The sequence below is a fragment of the Perca fluviatilis genome, chromosome 20 (assembly GCF_010015445.1).
Source record: "Perca fluviatilis chromosome 20, GENO_Pfluv_1.0, whole genome shotgun sequence".
NCBI classification, from domain to species: Eukaryota; Metazoa; Chordata; class Actinopteri; order Perciformes; family Percidae; genus Perca; species Perca fluviatilis.
The window spans coordinates 13,514,675-13,534,627 of NC_053131.1; the positions used below are offsets into that span (position 1 = coordinate 13,514,675).

At 42.0% G+C, this 19,953-nt stretch overlaps 2 protein-coding genes across 3 annotated transcripts in view; one reads left to right on the forward strand and one right to left on the reverse strand.

Moving 5' to 3' along the window:
* The window catches only part of pld1a (phospholipase D1a), a 41,311-nt gene extending 26,954 nt beyond the window's left edge, over positions 1-14,357 (reverse strand). Inside the window, exon 1 of one of the 2 annotated variants that reach the window (XM_039786234.1) lies at positions 14,249-14,357. The gene's annotated coding sequence lies outside the window, so the exon portion shown is untranslated. Of the gene's footprint in view, positions 1-12,831; positions 12,998-14,248 lie in introns of those variants that run through there. The other variant, XM_039786233.1, reaches the window with a different exon arrangement.
* Positions 14,358-16,509: 2,152 nt separating this feature from the next.
* Positions 16,510-19,417, forward strand: ghsra (growth hormone secretagogue receptor a). Its single transcript, XM_039785290.1, has 2 exons — positions 16,510-18,372; positions 18,581-19,417. The coding sequence occupies exons 1-2, from the start codon at positions 17,535-17,537 to the stop codon at positions 18,892-18,894; spliced, it is 1,152 nt and encodes a 383-aa protein (XP_039641224.1). The 5' UTR covers positions 16,510-17,534; the 3' UTR covers positions 18,895-19,417.
* The last annotated feature ends 536 nt before the right edge of the window (positions 19,418-19,953 follow it).

A 19,953-nucleotide genomic window follows, 5' to 3' on the forward strand; every position in this document is an offset into this window, starting at 1 on the left:
ACACACACACACACACCAATCAAGTCCGACACTAGGGTCTTCCTATCACAGGCGTCTCTGTAAACCTAAGTCTTTTTTTAATTGCAGTTTGAAAACATCTCAATTGTGACAGCCTTACCAAATATGACTTTATGGTTTGTGGTATTTTGTCAATGCTGTGTTATAACTTGACTGACTCCACCCATACGAGTGGGAGTTGGTGACAAGACTGTTGATGGTGATGTAATTGGTGATTGTGATTAATGTGTAAAAATCATGCTGAGCAAGACCTGACAAAGCTGGGCATCACACACATGCATACAGACAGCCATAAAGCCCTATATGAACTTTAAAAAGGACATGCACCTATACCTGTGCAGTCATCCTACATAAACATACTAGTGCATATGCATGACACAAAGATTAAACAGTAGGCTATACTGCACATACAGTCAAAAAACTGCATAGGCAAATATTATAAGCAAATGTCATACGCTACCTTATAGACAGATATGTGCAGAATATATCCATGTTAACACACAGCAGGCAACAGCTTGTCATCAGGCAAAGGAATATGGATGGACAAACTATGCTCAGTTCTCAGGTTTGAATTTCCCTATTATTTTTGTATAATAAACTTTATTTTAAAAGCAGTCATCTGTAAAATCCTGCATTACTAAGACAGGATACAGGCAGGGTGTGGAGGATTTGGGGGGGGCAGTAGCTCAGTCCGTAGGGACTTGGGTTGGGAAGCGGGTTGCTGGTTCAAGTCCCAGTGTGGACCAAAGTACAGAGTGTGGATTGGTAGCTGGAGAAATGCCCGTTCACCTCCTGGGCACTGCCAGGTGCTCTTGAGCAAGGCACCATACCCCCCCAACCGCTCAGGGCGCTGGTCCAGCACTGGCAGCCCACTCACTCTGACATCTCTCCATTTGTGCATGAATAGGTCCTGAGCGTGTGTGTGCGTATTTCAGGCCTGTGTGTGTAGTGATCTCTAACAAACAGAGTGTAAATTGTAATCTCCCCACTGGGGATCAATAAACAGTATACATTAATATTATTATTATAACATTGCTGCGACAACAAATCTGCCATCTTTTAAGTGCAGGATACTGTCAAAAAAAATAATAGACCCTTACACACAAAATAGCCCAAGCAGTATGCTTAGTCAGCCGAGACTATACACGTGGCCTATTAACAAACCTGTTATCTGGGTGTAGACGGAGTAGAAAAGAATAAGACTGAGGAGGAGAGGGGAAGAAAGGAAAGCAGAGAAAGTAAGTAGTTGACTCAGCAGAAAGCTTCTGAGAAGAGATTTCATTAAACGGACAGTTTTAGTAGTTGTAGTTTTTGGTTATTTTATGCACTCCCTTACTGCTGTACGTCACTGTGGATCCTTTTCTCCGCTTTATAATATTGAATCCCCTTATTTTTCCTTAATTGTTTTGACCAAACTGCTGTCTACTGTATTCCATGTTTGCAAAGAAATGCTAAAAATTGGCTTGCTTGGGATGTAATGAGTATAGGGATGAGATAGCAGGGAGCAGATGTTCCTTGTTAGCTCATCCCAGCTCACTGTGATCCAAACGGTATGCAATGCATTAATATGAAAAGATGAGCGGAACATCATTAAAAATGTTAAAGTGTTCATATTATTAGCTAATTTTCAGGTTCATAATTGTATTATGAGGTTGTACCAGAATAGGTTTATGTGGTTTAATCAGAAAACACCATATATTTGTTGTACTACACATTGCTGCAGCTCCTCTTTTCACCCTGTGTGTTGAGCTCTCTGTTTTAGCTACAGAGTGAGGCATATCACTTCTGTTCCATCTTTGTTGGGAGTCGCACATGCACAGTAAGTACTTCTAGCTAATCAGAAGCAGAGTATGAGCGAGCATTATAACGTGTGTTACAAAGTGACGCACGTTGGTCTCTGAAGTAAAGGCTGGACTACAATAGAGCTGTTTGGAGCAGTTTGTGAACAGTGTTTTCTGTTGGAGGTGGTAAGTCCCTTTGGGGTGGACTTTGGGCTTTATCACTTTGTAAACCTATTACATGCACAAAAAAGATATATAACACAATAAAGGAAATGGAAAAAGCCAAAAAGCATAATATGAGCACTTTAAAGGTGTAGACACATTTAGCCGACGGCCAACCGTTGACAGAAAACCCCGTCGATATGATCAGTCGCGTCCCCGAGGTCCAAAAAACTGCCACAGAACAGACCAAAAAGACGAGAGGAGACGAGACGTAATACATCTCCATAACAGCAGGCGGCGCTAATCTGTAATGTTGCCCAAGAAATGAAAACCGGCAGCTGATTGGACGAACGCGTCACATGGGTTTGTTTTCTCCGGAAATTCTAAGCCAGACTGTCATGGCGGCCGTTCAGAATCATGGATGTATTAAGAGAACAGAATACGATCTCATATTGTACTAAAATAGTTCACCGAAACATGTTTCTGAAAACATTTTAAGCGAGAAATAGGCCATGCAGTTGCTGAATCTGTCTTCATTTCAGCTCAACAAAGGTCAGTTTAAAAGATTTTTGTCAGATTTTGAGAGACTCTAGTCACCTCATCCCGCTCCCCATTTCCGGGTGAGTCCCGACTGCCCTGCCGCCGACTGAACATGTCAGGTCGGCCAAAATGAACGCAGACAGCCCCCCCGAGACGGACGACACCGAACAGATTTGAGTCACTGACCTCGCCAGACTGTGCCACGGCCGATAATCGGCCTGGTGTGTCAGCGCCCTAAGACCTGACAGCACTCTGATAAAATAAACACACATTTTTGGACAGAACATAAATGAGTTTACTGGAAATGTGGCGTAACGTTTCAGAGATAGCAGTTAGACCGCTGTGAGACAGAACGATCAAAGGTAAAGGAGGAGTAAGGTAAACAGGGAGGAGCAGCACCAAAGAATGAGGTTTTGGTGATTCAGATCAGATTTCTGGACTGTGTTCGCTTAAGCAAGTTAGGACTGGAACCCCCACACACACACACACACACAGAGAGAAACAGAACAAAGTCAATTGTTTCTTTCAGTGGATGCTAAATAAATCACACTCTCTGAAACGTAAACGTTCCTAAACGTTTTTAGGAAATTTCCACTGACTAAATTTAGATTCATTTCCCAACATGCTAATAACGCCTAAATTCAACATTGCCCTTATAACCCAAATTTACCATTTATCTGAAGCTATATAACCCAGACTAAGAATACACCCTGCTCAAGTAAAAAAACAGGTACATTTAACTTCCTTCCCTGCAAAGTGCTAAATTCTTCTGTTTGGAGCTAAAAATGCTCGTGACAAGTATACCAACAGACAGATAACAGCTTGACAGTAAATAACCCAGCTCCACTGAACAAGATCCAACATGCTCACACAGTCAGAAGAGTCACCAGCAGCAGCCACCTGTTTACTGCAGTGACTGCAGGTCTGTTTTTCCTGTTGTCCCAGTGAAACCATTCAGTCTCTTCATTCATCCAATCCTTTTCTCATTCTGTTTTTTTTCCTGAATAAGGATGCTAATGTAAGAGATTTAAGTAACAATTCAGATTATTTTACAGGACTTTGTCCTAATTTATGGCATCGATTGCTGATTCTAAATCATGGTCATTAGCATCAATCATTTCAGGAAAAAAATTATTTAACCCAGTGGGCATTTGATGTCAATTTTATGTCAAAAATTACGTCACAAAATAGGTCAAAAATAAAAGACAAATTGATGTCAAAGACATCAAATAAACATTGATTTAATGTCAGTGATATTGACCTGAGATTTAGAGACTAGAAAAAAACATGTCAGATTGATACCTTTGTTGGGCCTCTTTACAACCACAAGGAAATAATTACAAAATATAATGACATCATGCATTCATGCATGTCATACATGGTGGTCAAAATCTTGACTATTTGTTGATGTCAAATTGACGTCAAGGTGCCCGCTGGGTTGTGTTGTCTTTCAATCAACCATGGTCAAAACTGACCCATTTTATTATTTTTTGGGCATTTTAGGCCTTTATTTAAGACAGCTGAAGACATGAAAGGGGTGAGCGAGGGGGAATGACATGCAGCAAAGGGCCACAGGTCAGAGTCTAACTTGCGGCCGCTGCATCAAGGAATAAACCTCTATATATGGGCGCCTGCTCTACCAGGTGAGCTACCCAGGCGCCCAACCCGGTCTGTTTTACCTGTTTTATAAAGTATAAATTATCACCAAATTCTGTGTTACATCTTCTTGGCCAACTTCATTCCAACTCATCACCACTAGTTATACACTTATGTTTAGAGTATATGGTCAATAAACCTAATTCGTATTAAATTATGCCTATTTTTTTAGTTACAAACTCCTGATATTATGAATTATTTTATCTAATAGTTAAGATCAGAGGAACGTATGTTGATGCATAATTACAGCCTGTTTCGTGTATGGAACTATCAATGTTATTTTTGGGCAATTTAGTTTGACTGCTTTTTCCACCATCTTCACCATCTCTACCGTTTCAGAAGTAAAACAACTTGTGAGAAAAAAAGACGCTCTTGAAGACTATTTATAAAAGCAGTTTTCACATTCCTAAGAGTATAGTAAGAGTATGCCGAGTTAGCATTGTCACGTTTCGTACAGAAGGACAACAGTGTGGCAAAGGATAGCCTACTGCACACAGCTAAGAATGGTGTGACATCTAAAGTAGCCCATCTACAAAGTATATATAGTTTAGAGCCCACGTAACCAAAAGACAATTCAATCCAGACTCTTACAGAATTTCAATGCAACCTGACCTGGACCACTGATGAGGGACGCATTGCTATCACCTCACCTCACCTGTCAATTTTTAGGCCAGCAGCCACATTTAGCACGCTTGTTGACAGACAAAGGAGCCCAGGTTGAAAATGTGGAATGGCATCTTTAAAACTAGCAATGCAAAGAAAACAGGGGTTGATGGTGAAAACGTGCATTTAAGGAGTAAAGAGTAGACTGAGAAATATTTGTTCATTGTATCAGAGGGAAGCATGAGACAAGTGTGCATAATTATCAATGAGACAGCTGGCCATTGTGAAGAGCGTTAGAACGCCACTACAACACCAAACATGTGAAAGAACCACAACAAAGGAACCATCTGAAAAATGTCATATAAAGCTACAAGCAGAATGCTTGTAAAAATGAATTGGATGACAAGACTGGAGTTGCCAGTGGGTCAGCATTTCCAACTATTAATACAGGGGAAACAGTCAAACGCAGCAACACTTACATCAATATGTCTGCCTGGCCATCACACCTTCTGTGACACAACAGAGATTTATGTAGGAATACATACATACATACATACATACATACATACATACATACATACATACATACATACATACATACATACATACATATATATATATATATATATATATATATATATATATATATACACACATACATACATACATACATATACATATATATATATATATATATATGTATGTAGTTCTGGAGTTTTTTAGACCTTAATTATGACTTATGTGGCTTAATCCAACCATCCTGGACATGTTGCACTGTGGAAATTTTGCAAGTGGATCTCGACAACTTGTATTTGAGTACCTCTTGTACAGACTGTAAATTTTGCCCACTGATCTTTCATGATGGGTCCAACAACTAAATAAATATCAAAATGTTAATACATGGGAGTTGCATAATGCTGCCAAGAACTATTTTCCAGTAATACATTTTTGTATTGCATTTATGTTTCAAGGAAAAAAGACAAGATCATGCAGTTGTGTAGTCTTATGTATTCATATTTCCACCATATGAAAATCGATTCCTAGAACAAATAAAGCAACACAATGTATATCAAAATGTCCTGAACAAAAAGTTTATGTTTTGTTTAATTCATTAAAACATAACTATAATTTTGGCTTGGGTAGACAGACAGGATGTAACAAGCAGATTGGTTGTTTTTTTGGGGTGGAGTGCATGCAATCTTAGATTCTAGAAGAAGTATTTAGGACAGTGCAGTTATCTCCCTGCTCTAAGAATATCCACAGGCTTGACCCACACAGAGGTTAACTGCAAAGGGACCTGGTATGCTGCATGTGGTTTGAATGTCTGTGTAGACTCAGATGTCAAACATATGCATGCACATACATGTACATTACAAGAGGTGTCTACAGTATGCAGCCTGATGGGAGAGCGGAGACATGACGACAATGCAATGGAACTTTGCAGTTTGCATTAGTTATCTCTCTACTCCATAATGGAACACTTCCTGCTTCCTGCATGACCTGTTGTTATGGCGATAGTTTGAACAGCCAGCAAGCTGCTCATATATAAATATCAACAGAAGCAGCTAAGAGCGTCCGCCTCTCCATTCATGTGCTAGCATCCCTCTTAAATGTCAATTAGTTGGAATCGGACGCATACAGCACATGAAGAAACAAAAAGCATGTTGAGTGGGAGAAGAACTGTGGAGGTTCAGTAGAGTGTGGCAGAGAGAGAGAGAGAGAGAGAGAGAAAAGAGGCATCATAAAAGCAAAGTGGAAACTACTAAATTTTCAACATGGGACACATGGGAAATATAGTCTCTAACCCTGCACCACCCAGCCATTAAAAACATATTGCTGGGCGCCTGGGTATCTCACCTGGTAGAGCAGGTGCCCATATATAAAGGTTTACTCCTCGACGCAGCGGTCGTGGGTTCGATTCCACCCTGCGGCCCTTTGCTGCATGTCATTCCATCTCTCTCTCTCTCCCCTTTCATGTCTTCATCTGTCCTATATATATAAAGGCCTAAAATGCCCCAAAAAACAAACATATTGCTACACTTATAGATAGTATCCAATAGCTGGACTAATAGACCAAATCCTTTACAAAGGATGTGATATGTGATAGAAATTTAGAGTAAAGCCTTTGGGATGGATGAATGTCCTGCTGGAGAACGGAGCAACTTTGGTACCACTTTCTAATAAGGTTTATAAGATCAAATTAATAGATTTATTATTACAATCGATTAATGCTTTTAGATCAGTTTTAAGCCAATAATGGGAACTTTGATTTGGGTTGCCAGGTTTTGAAAAAAATCTCTGACTGTCTTGAGCTCTTTAGTTCATCCAATGTCAGCAGCCGACTAGCTTAGCTTAGCAAAAGACTGACCAAAGCTCTGGAAATACTGTCCAACAGTAAAAAATCCACCTTCCAGCACCTCTAAAGCTCACTCATTAACATGTCATACCTTCCGAAGTGTAAACGTGACAATTTGCTGTTTTACAGGCTGAAATGTCACGTAAACTACAGGACTAGGAAGTCACTGCTCCCAGTCAAGAAATAGTCCAGTAGTTCTCTGTAAAGTTGTTGTCTGTACACTGTGGTTATGTACGGATTAAACAAACAAGACAGGGCCAGGCCATCTTTTTCCTCCGGTTTCTAGTCTTTGTGCTAAGCTAGGCTAATTAGCTGCTGGCTGTTGCTTCATATTATCTTAATATTATTATATTATCATTAATAGCTTTATAATCATGGATGACTTACTAACTTTTGCTGTTGGCCTAGTAAAAAAAATCCTGTGATCCTTATTAGCAATGGTTAAAATAGTTGCCTATTAATGACTCACCATCCTGGCAAAAGTTTAATCAACATTATCGAAGTAAAACGTTAGTACAACTTATAAATGGCGACTGGGATGGTAAGGAAAGTGAATAATTACTGTAGGTTACCCCAGGTTAATCCACAATCAATAATGCATTCAACATACAGTAGATTCATTCATCTCTCACACCCATTTACACCCATTCATGTTCCTCTGAGATAGCTGGAGGAAGAAGCAGGGCAAGGCCAGTTTGTTTGTGTTCAATGTGTGCCCCATGTGGGCTGCCATGTTGCATTTACAGTCCCTAACTTTGTTCCATCTGTCCTCCTGAGATTTATCATAACTTGAAATATTTACCTGAGGTTTTGAAATAAAAGAAGAAACGACATGCTCTATTTTATGTTTTTTTGTAGCAGAGTCTTGTTAGTAGCTCTGTTCCTGAAGCAGTGCAGGGAGCCGTGAGGGACACATGGGAACGAAGACAAGGTCACCCTGGCTGTTTCTATTGGCAGAACAAAATATGCATCCCCTATCAGTTGCTTAGCTCTTGTTATCCAAAATTAAGTTTAGCCAGGAAGTTGTGTGTCTTGCAGCCAAAAGTCTGATTCACTGCCAAACTGTGGGAAGGCACTCCCATTGGTCCACATGTAAAATGATCATACATACTGTTGTCTTGTCTTTTCTGGAGTGGTTTGCCTTATTGTACTGTTACACAAAAAGCAGGCAGCATGATAGTGACGTGTCAGTAGTCTGATCTAATCTGAAAAGTGGGAACTTGCCATGCTGTGGCTACTGCTGGGAGTTGAGTTGCACTCACTGCATGAGACTGACACCAAATCCTAAATGCTTTGAACAGGAAAACAGCGATATTGTCCTCACGCAGAGCTGGGTGGGGAATGTTTATATTTCCAATATGCTAAGAAAATGATTTCTCTCTGCTGCTTTAGGGCATCCTGGTTGAGGGGTCTGAGGTGGACAGCAGATTCATTTCTCATTTGAAGGGAATTCACACATTCCACTCTCCCTCTTTGTATGTCATCTCCCTTTTCTCTCCCTGTTAAGGTTAGGTTCCAGATCGTTGGGGATATTATATATATATATATTATAAATTATAAATTGGGGACTTACTTTCTTATTCCCCTTGCGTTGGAATATTTCCAGCGCAGCTCCCATAAAGTTTTTTTGGCAAAAACACCAACAGTTGACCATTTCACACAGGCATTCAATAATCACAAAGGGAGCAATGATTCTGAGCCAAATGAAATAAAATAAAAATTAAATGTAATATGTAATTGTCATTACATATTTTTGTTAGACATTTTTAAAGAGTTACAGCTGTGTAAAGGCACAGCAGTGCCACCAATGCATTATTTTGAACACTAGTTTGATTATTTTACGTGTGAATGTGGATATCGGAATAGAGTACATCTGTATATATATATTGGACTACATCGAACAGCTCTAAATACATGTTATACTTTAAGAAAAGGGGCTGGTCTTTCTGGGAAACAAAGGAAATAAAATCACTGGTTCAATTAAAATTAGACATGACAGGTTAGGAAAAGGTTAGAACAACCAAAATAGGTTGCACCATTTAAATCACAGTTGTGGAACGCACTGAACACCACTGTAACCGTTTAAGTATTCCTTTTTCATTTTCATAGGTGTGACACAACAATTAATCAGCAAGAATGACCCCACCGTCACCGCTTATTTTAAGTTATACTGTCATAGCTGCTCTTCATCACCTCTTAGCCAGACGTCTTTATCAGTGATCCCCATTACTTAACTAGTACATCGGTGTATTGATAACATTTGTCATAGCTGCTTCTTTCATCCAAAAAGTGTCATGAACGGAACTCTGCGCGCCTGCCTATTTTAAGTGCCAGCTGATACTCCTACTTTTGTCCTTCTACATTAGCTTTGCTTGCAATTTGGGTTTTGAAAAGTGTCAAGTTATTGAAGAGAACACTGGAGGCGGACTGAGCGTCTACGGTATGTCAACATCAGCAGAGGTGCTGTCACTAATTACCCATCGAGTGTTCGGAAAAATAGATAACTTGTGAGATGGATCATCTATTCCTGGATGTGTGATAACAAGCTTGACATTTACAATGTACTTTGGCAAACACAGTGAATGATTTAAATCATTGCAAAGATACCATACATTCATGTAAACACCATATTTGGTTATTACACTACCACTCTCACACATACATACTGATACATACGTACAATAAAGATAACATAAATCTAGCTTGGCGTTGACTGATTGTGTGGTGCCAAGCTCCTCATAGCGCAGATGGTACAGAGAGAGAGCGAGAGAGAGAGAGAGAGAGAGAGAGAGGATGGAGGGAGGAAGAGGGAGAGAGAGAGAGAGAGAGAGAGAGAGAGAGAGAGAGAAGCTACCAAAGAGGTCTGTGAAACCTCTCTTTCTCTGCCCACACTAAAGCTGCCTATTATCTAATCTTTCACACCATGGATACGGGGATAGGGATGCTCAGAGAGGCAGAGAAAGCAAGAATAGAGTAGATGCCAGAAAAAGAGAGGGCGCAATCGTCATCATCACCAGTGTGGCGTTCTGCTGCCGGTAACACAAGGCATCATTGTACTGAAGGAGTGATGGAACTACTCCCTCCCTCTCTCCCCCTCTCTCTCTCTCTTTCTCTCTCTCTCTCTCTGTAAGCCAAGCTTGACTCAGCCCAACCAGGGCAGCCAAGTCAAGGCCTGGAAATTACCAAATTATAACTTGTGTGCGGACCGCCAAAGTGACTCTGACGCACCATGATTACAGTGGCAGGACAGAAAGTATAGAGGCATTTTGGGCTCTTGACTGAAAGGGTTGGTTCAACCAAATTACCATCTCCAGCAGTATCTTGCCATGCAAATAGCTTTGGTTTTATTTCCACCCCAATACAATAAAGCTGAATGGAATTTCCTTGTTTTTTTAACAAAAAATAGTCCCTATTATAAAACTGATGACAGTGGGTTCTGTGGATTATCCAGAGTAATGAGAACATTTGTTTCTGGAAAATAAAAAAGATGTCACTGTTGAATATATACATATTTTCTTAATAATGTGAGCAACACAAATTAAATTCCATTTACCTCCATTGGCAAGATACCAGTAATGATGAGGGGAAAAATATAATTTTTGGAATGGGGTGATCTAACCCTTTAAAGTTTGCTAGAAAATACTTTCTCCTGGACCTGATTACCTGAGAATTCATAACACAGGACATGACTCAGACACATATAATAATAAGCTACTCGGATTCAAAAATAGAGAGAGTTTAGAAACACAGCACAGGCGCTACTAGGTGCTAATGATGGTCTGAGCGCCAAATGGCAAAGTGACATTTTTCACCATGAGAATAAATAACTTCTATTTCTGCATCTCATGGACCTCTCCTACAGTCTGTCTTCAGCAGTAAAGCAATGCTGTCAGCATAACTTCCACGACACTTAAACATGTTATCGATAGAGGCATCAGTGAGAAAGCATCGAGAACCTATGTTAAACCACATACACTTCCAGTACAGCCTTATGATGCAGATTGACAATGGAAGAAGCTGCAGAAACTATATCTGTTGTACAATCCTAAACAAAATGTTTAAATCATGCACCAATTATCCTTTTTAAGACGGATGAAACTCAAAACAGGCTTTGTGGGTTTTTCACAGAGGCATATGAGACTGTAGTTCACATCTGGAATAAATTTACACTAAATCTGCATGCCAAGCTACAATTATTCCAAATCCTTCTAATCATTGCTGAGAAGAATAAGAACATTGGCAAGTTAAAACTCTTGAAACATAAGACGAGTAGGTGGTGGTGGACTAAAATTCTCCCACTGTCCAGATTAATGATTGATACGTATCATAAACTGAGCAAGCTAGCATCACATGGAACCGGTCGAAAATTACACATGCACACACTTAAAAGCCCGAGGCAGAAATAACAGTAACAAAGTTTACTGTATGTGCGTGTGCTGACCCCACAACAACAAAGTAAGTATTGAGGTCATGCTTCTGCTACTGCATGTGCAAAAGAAAGACTTCTGAATGCCAGAGGTCAGTGTCCATGTGTATCAGTTGCAAAGACAACAGAAGAAGTGAGAGGAGACAGGAGAGAGTGTGTGTGTGTGTGTGGGGGATGGAGGTGGGTGGAGAGAGATGCAGAGAGAGAAAATAAAGCAAAATATCTCCAGGCTTCCCATGACATTCTAGCTGCAGCAACTAACTTCCACAACAGGGTGTGAGAAAGGGGAAACAGGCCGACGCACGCACGCACGCACGCACACACGCACACACACACACACACACACACACACACACACACACACAAGCACACACACAAGCACACACAATATTGGCCTGTCTTGGCAGCATCAACACAGCATGGACTTGAATTTCCAAGATACAGGGCATTCAGCATGTCAAAAATGAATAACAGTTAGTTTACATATCCACACTCTTTTTCACACATTACAGAAATCACATCCGAAAACATGACACAAACACTCTCTCTTACACACACACACACACACACAAACACACACACACGTTTGTGGCAATATCTTTGTGGGGACCCGTCATTGACATAATGCATTCCCTAGACCCTTACCCTAACCTTAACCATCACAACTAAATGCCTAACCTTAACCCTTACCCTCACCCTAACCATAACCTAATTCTATCCCTAATCCTAAAACCAAGTCTTAACCCTCAATCGGCCCTTTAAAGTTGTGGGGTCCAGCATTTTGGCCCCACAAAGCTGTCGGGACCCCACAAGTATACTGGACTCCCGGTTGTTGGACCCCACGAATATAGTTAAACAAGAACACACACACACACACACACACACACACACACACACACACACCTGTGCAGCTTATACACCAGGTAACACACTACTTGTTACAGTATTTCATAAATAAAAAGGAAACTGAAGGATCCACACCCACCTTGCCAAGGACCAAACATTCATCTTTCTCGCATGACATGCACACACAGATTAACAGACAGAGCTACACCTTGTTATGATAAATACATATGTGCTAGGCAGCAAGACACTGCACTCAGTGCCCCCATGCAAACATACAGGAGCAGTAAGTATATTGGCAAACACAAACATACGGTACATTTTTCTACATGATCCCCCTGACAACCCAAAGCCAAGGAGTGTCACAGAGACACATATCTCCCCCCAGCCCATGGACGCAAATAGAACAGAGCACAGACAAACAATAAGAGGGAGACATTACCAACCTGCTCATTTTGTGGGCGTGCAGCCCACATGTTGGTTAGTCAGATCAACTTGCTTGGCTTCCCTGAATTGACGGCAGTATTAGAGACACACACTCTCTCCAGCTGAGCAGATTAATATTTGTACAGCCGCTGCAGACAGCTAGCCCTGCGCCCCTTCTGCTCTGTAACTCAGTAAGTGTGGCTGAGAAAAAAACTAACAGCGAACTCAACTCCTAAGGAAGGGATGGGTCTGTAAAACTCTACACCAATCACAGAAACGGGTTCCTCCCAGAGGCTTTTCTCATTGGATAAAAAAGTTCTAGACTTTTGGTAAAGTAGGAGGAGTTCTCTGGGGAGAAAATACTGGCACTGGTCCTGCCTATTATCTCATCATTTCCCACTGTTACTTTCTCTTAAAACTTGGTTTTAGGATTAAGGTTAGAATTAGGTTATGGTTAGGGTGAGGGTAAGGGTTAAGGTTAGGCATTTAGTTGTGATGGTTAAGATTAGGGTAAGGGGCTAGGGAATGCATTATGTCAATGACGGGTCCCCACAAAGACAGTGAAACGTGTGTATGTGTGTGTGTGTATGTGTGTGTATGTGTGTGTGTGTGTGTGTGTGTGTGTGTGTGTTAGTGCTGAAAGAGCACTCAGCTAATAAAATGTCCTGTTGCAGGGTGTCTATTTATTTACCGTCTTGCAAAATGTACTCACACCTGCAGTAAAACTTTCTTGCGTTTCGTGGAAAATAAAATGAGATCTCTTCTTCCATCTTGTGGATGAAGGGGTGTAGTGCCCCTCACAGACCATAGTGCACTCCTATAGTTGCCAAATGCACGTGTTTATACTTATGACAGGGACTTTAACCTGTAGGCCTACTCTACAACTACACCCTGGAGGCATAGTTCAGACAAAATCACAGCCAAAACACTCCCAATACTTTACCAACTTCACTGCGGTACTCCAGAACCACATGCACATGAACCGTAGAGAAATAGGACTGAAACAGTAAATGTATTGTATACACAGCAATACAATCGTTGCAGGAAACTAAGGGAGTCCTATGTTTCACATAACACGCAGTTCACAGCCATAAAAAAGACCCAACAGAAGAATTTCTCCTGACACTAAAATACAGCCGTGACATTTCAGAGAAAATACCCAATGTAGCTCATATTACCTCCTGTTGTCCCAGAAACAGTCCAATTTTGCCATTTTGTCCATGTAAATAGTTGTGATTTCAGCTTGTTGTTTGGCTATTATCATCATTACCACGGTTGTTATGAGCATAGGTCCACTGAAATGTATAGATTTCACAACACAGATGTGAGAGGTTCATAGGTTTTTTCCTGAACATCCCAAAAAGGCCAAATACACACTCGCATACGCAAACACACACAGACTGGACACACATTATATGACCCCAGCCAGATACATACCAGATGTGATGAAATGGTCTCACCGAGGCTGTGGAAGACACAATCATCCAGACAAGTGTCCTGCTTGTGTTCTTTCCACTCTTAGTCTCTATCTCTCTCTCTCTCTCTCTCTCTCTCTCTCTCTCTCTCTCTCTCTCTCTCTCTCTCTCTCTTGCTCTATTCATTTATCTCTCTTTCTTTCTCTCTCACATCATGGTTCAGTGGTCATAAACATAATGGTATCTGCTGGTAAACAGCGCAAAGGGCAGAGAGATAACAATATTTGAAGCCGAGTGATCACAACAGTGCAGTAGAAATAGAAATACAACTCTTCTTGTGAGGAGATTCACACCTACTGAAATTGAAATTTGCTTCACCTGTAAGGCCTCCGGCAAGTTTTCAATTAAGCCATGAAACTAAGCGAGCAAAATAAGCTACAACGTTTGTCAATCTTAGTGTTATTCTGTTCAGTAATATTCTTTGTGGAGATAGCTGAATTTCAAACAATGATAATACTGTGCTCCTCCTGGCCAATGCTTCCCTACAAAGCCAAAACGCAGTAATGTTAACTACAGGTTCAGTCAAAAAAAAGGGCCGATGGCATGAACATTTCACTTTATGAGGTTTTTTAACATTAATATGCGTTCTCCCAGCCTGCCTATGGTCCCCCAGTGGCTAGAAATGGTGATAGGTGTAAACCGAGCCCTGGGTATCCTGCTCTGCCTTTGAGAAAATGAAATCTCAGATGGGCCGATCTGGAATCTTGCTCCTTATGAGGTCATAGGGGGAAAGGTTACCTCCCCTTTCTCTGCTTTGCCCCCCCAGAGAATTTGGCCCACCCATGAGAGAGAGAGAGACATCATGGCTTTCAAACGAGCAAAGTGGCGGTTGGTCAAGGCCACGCCCCCACCCTCCAGCTTGCCCCCCCTCTCTCCTCCTCAATAGCTACAGACAGAAATAGCACATACTAAGGAAAGCTCATTATGGGACTGGCTGTAATTCTGCACCAAGGCTGAATTTTGGTAAAGAGACTTCAGATACAATATTAGGGGACCACTAAGGTCTATATAAAAGCATCCAAAGAGCACCATGTCATGGGACCCTTAAGATTATAATCTGACTTCTCATTTTATCATACCATAAAAAAATCATTATGCCATAAAAATGCTTTCTTTTGGGGGGAGAAAAATAAAATAAAAGCAAGTAAACACTAAACTGAAGTGACTGCACTAAAGCTAATTTACCCACTTTCTCCTGTTAAGTGTAATTGATAAATACACAGTCTGGCGGAGAGCCTTCAAACTTCAAACCCTTTTTTCTCAACTTCACAGTTTCTGTAATTGCTGTTCGATGCCTTTGGCAGAATATCCAATCATCTTGCCAGTTATTAGGGGGTGATATATTCTATATTCTAGTTGTACCTTATTACACAGTATGCAACCGTTTTAATCTGGCTGAAACATGAATATTCTCTGTCTATATAGCACAGTTTATGTGTCTAAACCTGCATTATAGTAAATGCTCTTTGCAAATAAAACCCCACAGCAGGCGGGATTTGACACATGTTGCTAATCTGAAAACACAGGTAATGGTGTACACAACAAGAGCCACATCATGGCCCCTGTTCTCATTCTGCAGAGGGCAAATTGGAGCCTTGAATTAAATCTGGGCATCAGTCAATTTAAGTATTTGTGGCTGTGGAATTATATGATTTTATCTGGGCAGAGTGCAATTCTCAGATATTACAGTAAGCATCAAATATTTTATGCCACCGGGCAAAAACTTTCTAAACCTTGATGACTGCAAATTCCTTTAAAAAAAAAAAAAAAAAAGGTTTTAATAAGCAGATCATTTTAAGAAACAAAAGCCAGATCTTATCATTTTATGCTTATGACTTAGAACCCTATGGTGAAATTCTCTTTTTATACTCAGCTCCTTGCAGGATCAGCTGCAAAGCCACAATTCTGGAGCAGGTGGGTACTTTGAGTCAAAGACAGACATTTGAAAGAGTTTCTGAAAGGCAATTATTCTTTCCCTATGCTCTCTGCAAGCCATGCTGGTAAACTGATTGTCTGAAACTGGTGCGCATTACTGTTACCCACAGTCATCACTGACCTAAAGTACCTGTAGGTGGCGTTGCAGCACTGGACTCACTGTAGACCCCTACACCACCCTCCCTTGTGCAGCACCACTTCACCTGTATATGATGTTTGGCTCACTGGGAGTCAGGATCCACGCTGGATATGCACCATAACTAGAGGGGCAGACATGGAAAGCCAGAGTGAATGTCTTTGTCATTCTCAACTACGTGATTCTACTTAAATCCTCTGAAGTCCTATTTGCACGATTATGTTGGCAATGCGTCGTTCCTTCCTGGTGCTTGTGACTTTTATAAAACTGTCTCCGTTCCGTCAGACAGCATTTGTTTTTACTGTGGTTGTTGTTCATCCGTTTGTGTTTGGCCGAGTTTGATGTCCTTTTCCGGACAGATGTTCACCACTGCTGCCGCATCATTACGACCCTGCCTCTGACTCACCGTCACATGCTGCCCGGTGGAACTCGTCTACCGATTGACACTGCTTTGTTTTTGTCTGACGCGCAAACAGGGACGCGCTGCTGGTGATGGGAACTCTTTGGGACTCTTTGGCGCATGAAGGACTCTCATGTTTCCTTTATCCTAAAGCACTCAGCTGCTGGTGGATCTCACTGACAGAAAGGACGCGGCAGATAACTTGTCTTTAAGTTAGATTTTTTTATATATATATATATTTTAGATAGCTCATACATGTTTGTGTTGTGTTTTTCTGCTTCATCTGTTTCGATTAGATTAGTCCCACCGCATTCACTTCGGTGGGTGATGTGTATAGTTTATAATTACCCAGCATATAATTTGTTTTGTAAAACGCCTGCTCTCCTTTTGAACAAGTACTTTCAGCACCAAACATTGTTGGACGACTTTGTGTTGCAGATGAGGTGAATAATTCAGATCGACCTAAAATAGCCTCGTCTTTGTGTTAGACTAGTGAGGACTATCTGTTCCCTGGAGGATCTCAGAAGTTCTTTGTACGCTCAGAATTGTGACTTGTTTCACCTTCACTGTAAAACAGGGTTTACACAAGATCGTTTGCAACGCGCGCAAGGACCTTTATTTTACGCACGGCGGCCAACCTTTGCCATTACCTCCTAAGCTCAAACAATGATAATGGGAGAAAAGGGCAGCGGCAAAGGGTGTGAGGAGTCCCAGACCCGGGGTGCCTTAAGCAGTCAGGGCCAGGCACGGCCCCGTCAATAACCGCGCGGCGACAGCATGCCCTCTTGGCCCAATCTCTCGGAGGGCCTGTCCCATAACTTCAGCTGGGAGGAGACCAACAACACCACAAGGAACGCTGACCTTGGCCTGCCTCCGCTCAATTACTACTCAATCCCTCTCCTCACGGCCATCACCATCGCCTGCACGCTGCTGTTTCTGGTCGGGGTGACCGGGAATGTCATGACCATTTTGGTGGTCAGCAAGTACCGGGACATGCGCACTACCACCAACCTTTACCTGTGTAGCATGGCCGTATCCGACCTGCTCATCTTCCTCTGTATGCCACTGGACCTCTACCGTATGTGGAGGTACAGGCCCTGGCGCTTTGGGGCCGCGCTCTGCAAGCTCTTTCAGTTCGTGTCAGAGTCAAGTACCTACTCCACCATCCTGAGCATCACCGCGCTGTCAGTGGAGCGCTACCTGGCCATCTGTTTCCCGCTGCGTGCCAAGGCCCTGGTTACCAAAAGACGGGTACGTGCCCTCATTCTTCTACTCTGGACAGTGTCTCTATTGAGCGCCGGGCCTGTGTTTGTCATGGTGGGAGTGGAGAGTGACAGCATGGGGCCACATTTCAGTTCAGAGATAAATGACACTGACTTCTCCCTGGAGGCCGGGGACACCCGGGAGTGTAAGATGACGCACTACGCAGTGGAGTCAGGCCTGATGGGGGCCATGGTGTGGTTGAGCTCTGTTTTCTTCTTCATGCCGGTCTTCTGTCTCACAGTGCTCTACAGCCTCATAGGCCGGCGGCTGTGGCAGAGACACAGAGAGACAAGCATCAGCTCCCGCGTGGCTCACCGGGATAAAAGCAACAGACAGACCATCAAGATGCTTGGTAAATTTGGAGAGCGCGCAAATTACGCACACGCACGAGTTGGTATATTAAATAGAAGAAGAAAGTTTACAGCTAGATATAAGCTTATTTGCAATTTTAATATATTATCTCCTCGTCCTTAATCTATATTCTTTCTCCCCCCCACACCCTCTCTTTTTACTCTTCCTCTTTCTCCCCACCTGCTCATTTTCCTCCTCCCCTCCTACAGTGGTGGTGGTGCTGGCCTTCGTCCTGTGCTGGTTGCCTTTCCATGTGGGTCGCTACCTGCAGTTCCGATCTCTGGACGCTCCGTCCCCGCTGCTGTCTCTGTTGTCCGAGTACTGCAGTTTGGTGTCCGTGGTTCTGTTCTACCTGAGTGCCGCCATTAACCCCATCCTTTATAACACTATGTCCTGGAAATACCGGGGCGCAGCGGCACGCCTCTTCGGCCTGGCCGACAGCCAGCCGTCACGAGGCCGCACAGCCAGCACCATGAAGGGAGACGGCTCGAACGGCTGGACGGAATCCACAGTCAGCTTCTAAATGGTCATAATTTGATAACACTGACCTGAAAGCCATTCTTTCTGTCAGACCGAAGAAAAACTGTTCTGTGAGTTTTATTTGACTGGGACTAAAAGAAACAGAGGATGAGAAAAGCGCCAGGCACAAAAAGCTGCAAGCCTCTTAACACTTCGTCAACATGCATCAATAGAACTTCGATTTTTACCACAGTTCACAGTTTATTTTCTTGTTGGGTTATTTCAGCAAGTGCCATCCAGTATTCACACAGCACACTCAGCAGCATTTCAAAGGCAAGACTGGTGGAGTGCAAAAAACACACCAGCCTGAAGTCTGAACTATATTGATCCAAATGTGAACAACATAGGGGCGTGCATGTTCCTACAAATGCACACATAAATATAAAAAGCCTATAATAGACATCTACAATTGCCTTATATTGTATTCATACTCTGGATGACAAAGAAAGCACTGTAGAACTTGTGGCACTGCTCTGTACTCCTTCAGAGAGGGGCAGAAGTGCAGTGTGTGTGTGTGTGTGTGTGTGTGTGTGTGTGTGTGTGTGTGTGTGTGTGTGTGTGTGTGTGTGTGTGTGTGTGTGTGTGTGTGTGTGTGTGTGTGTGTGTGTGTGAGAGAGAGAGTGTGTGTTTGCATGTGTGTATTGTGTCTCAAGTGTCAAGCTTTCAGATGTGATTTGATTTCTGTAATGTGTAAGAGAGAGGGGGCTATGTTAATGTACTATGTTACTGTTATTCACTTTTGACATGCTGAATGCCCTGTATCTTGGAAATTCAAGTCCATGCTGTGTTGATGCTGCCAAGACAGGCCAATGGGGGCTGTGTAGAGTCCCTGAAATGGAGAGAATAAATATTCCCATGTAGCCATTTACTGCACAGCAGTGGGTTTCAACATCAAGGTTGGAGTTCGGTACATGGGAGCCACAAAGCAAGTTGAAATTAAACATTTCCAGGATATGTATCATAATGTCTCTAAATCTTGTAATTATACTTCATTATTGTTGAATGATCAACATTATTGAAGCTGCAGGCTCTTGCTACTAAAAAAAATATGTGAAAAAATATG

Excerpts from the sequence above, each read along its gene's own strand:
- ghsra (XM_039785290.1), top strand. The coding sequence starts at position 17,535 with ATGCCCTCTTGGCCCAATCTCTCGGAGGGCCTGTCCCATAACTTCAGC. Across the intron at positions 18,373-18,580 it reads ACAGACCATCAAGATGCTTG|TGGTGGTGGTGCTGGCCTTC; the intron begins GTAAATTTGGAG and ends CCCCTCCTACAG.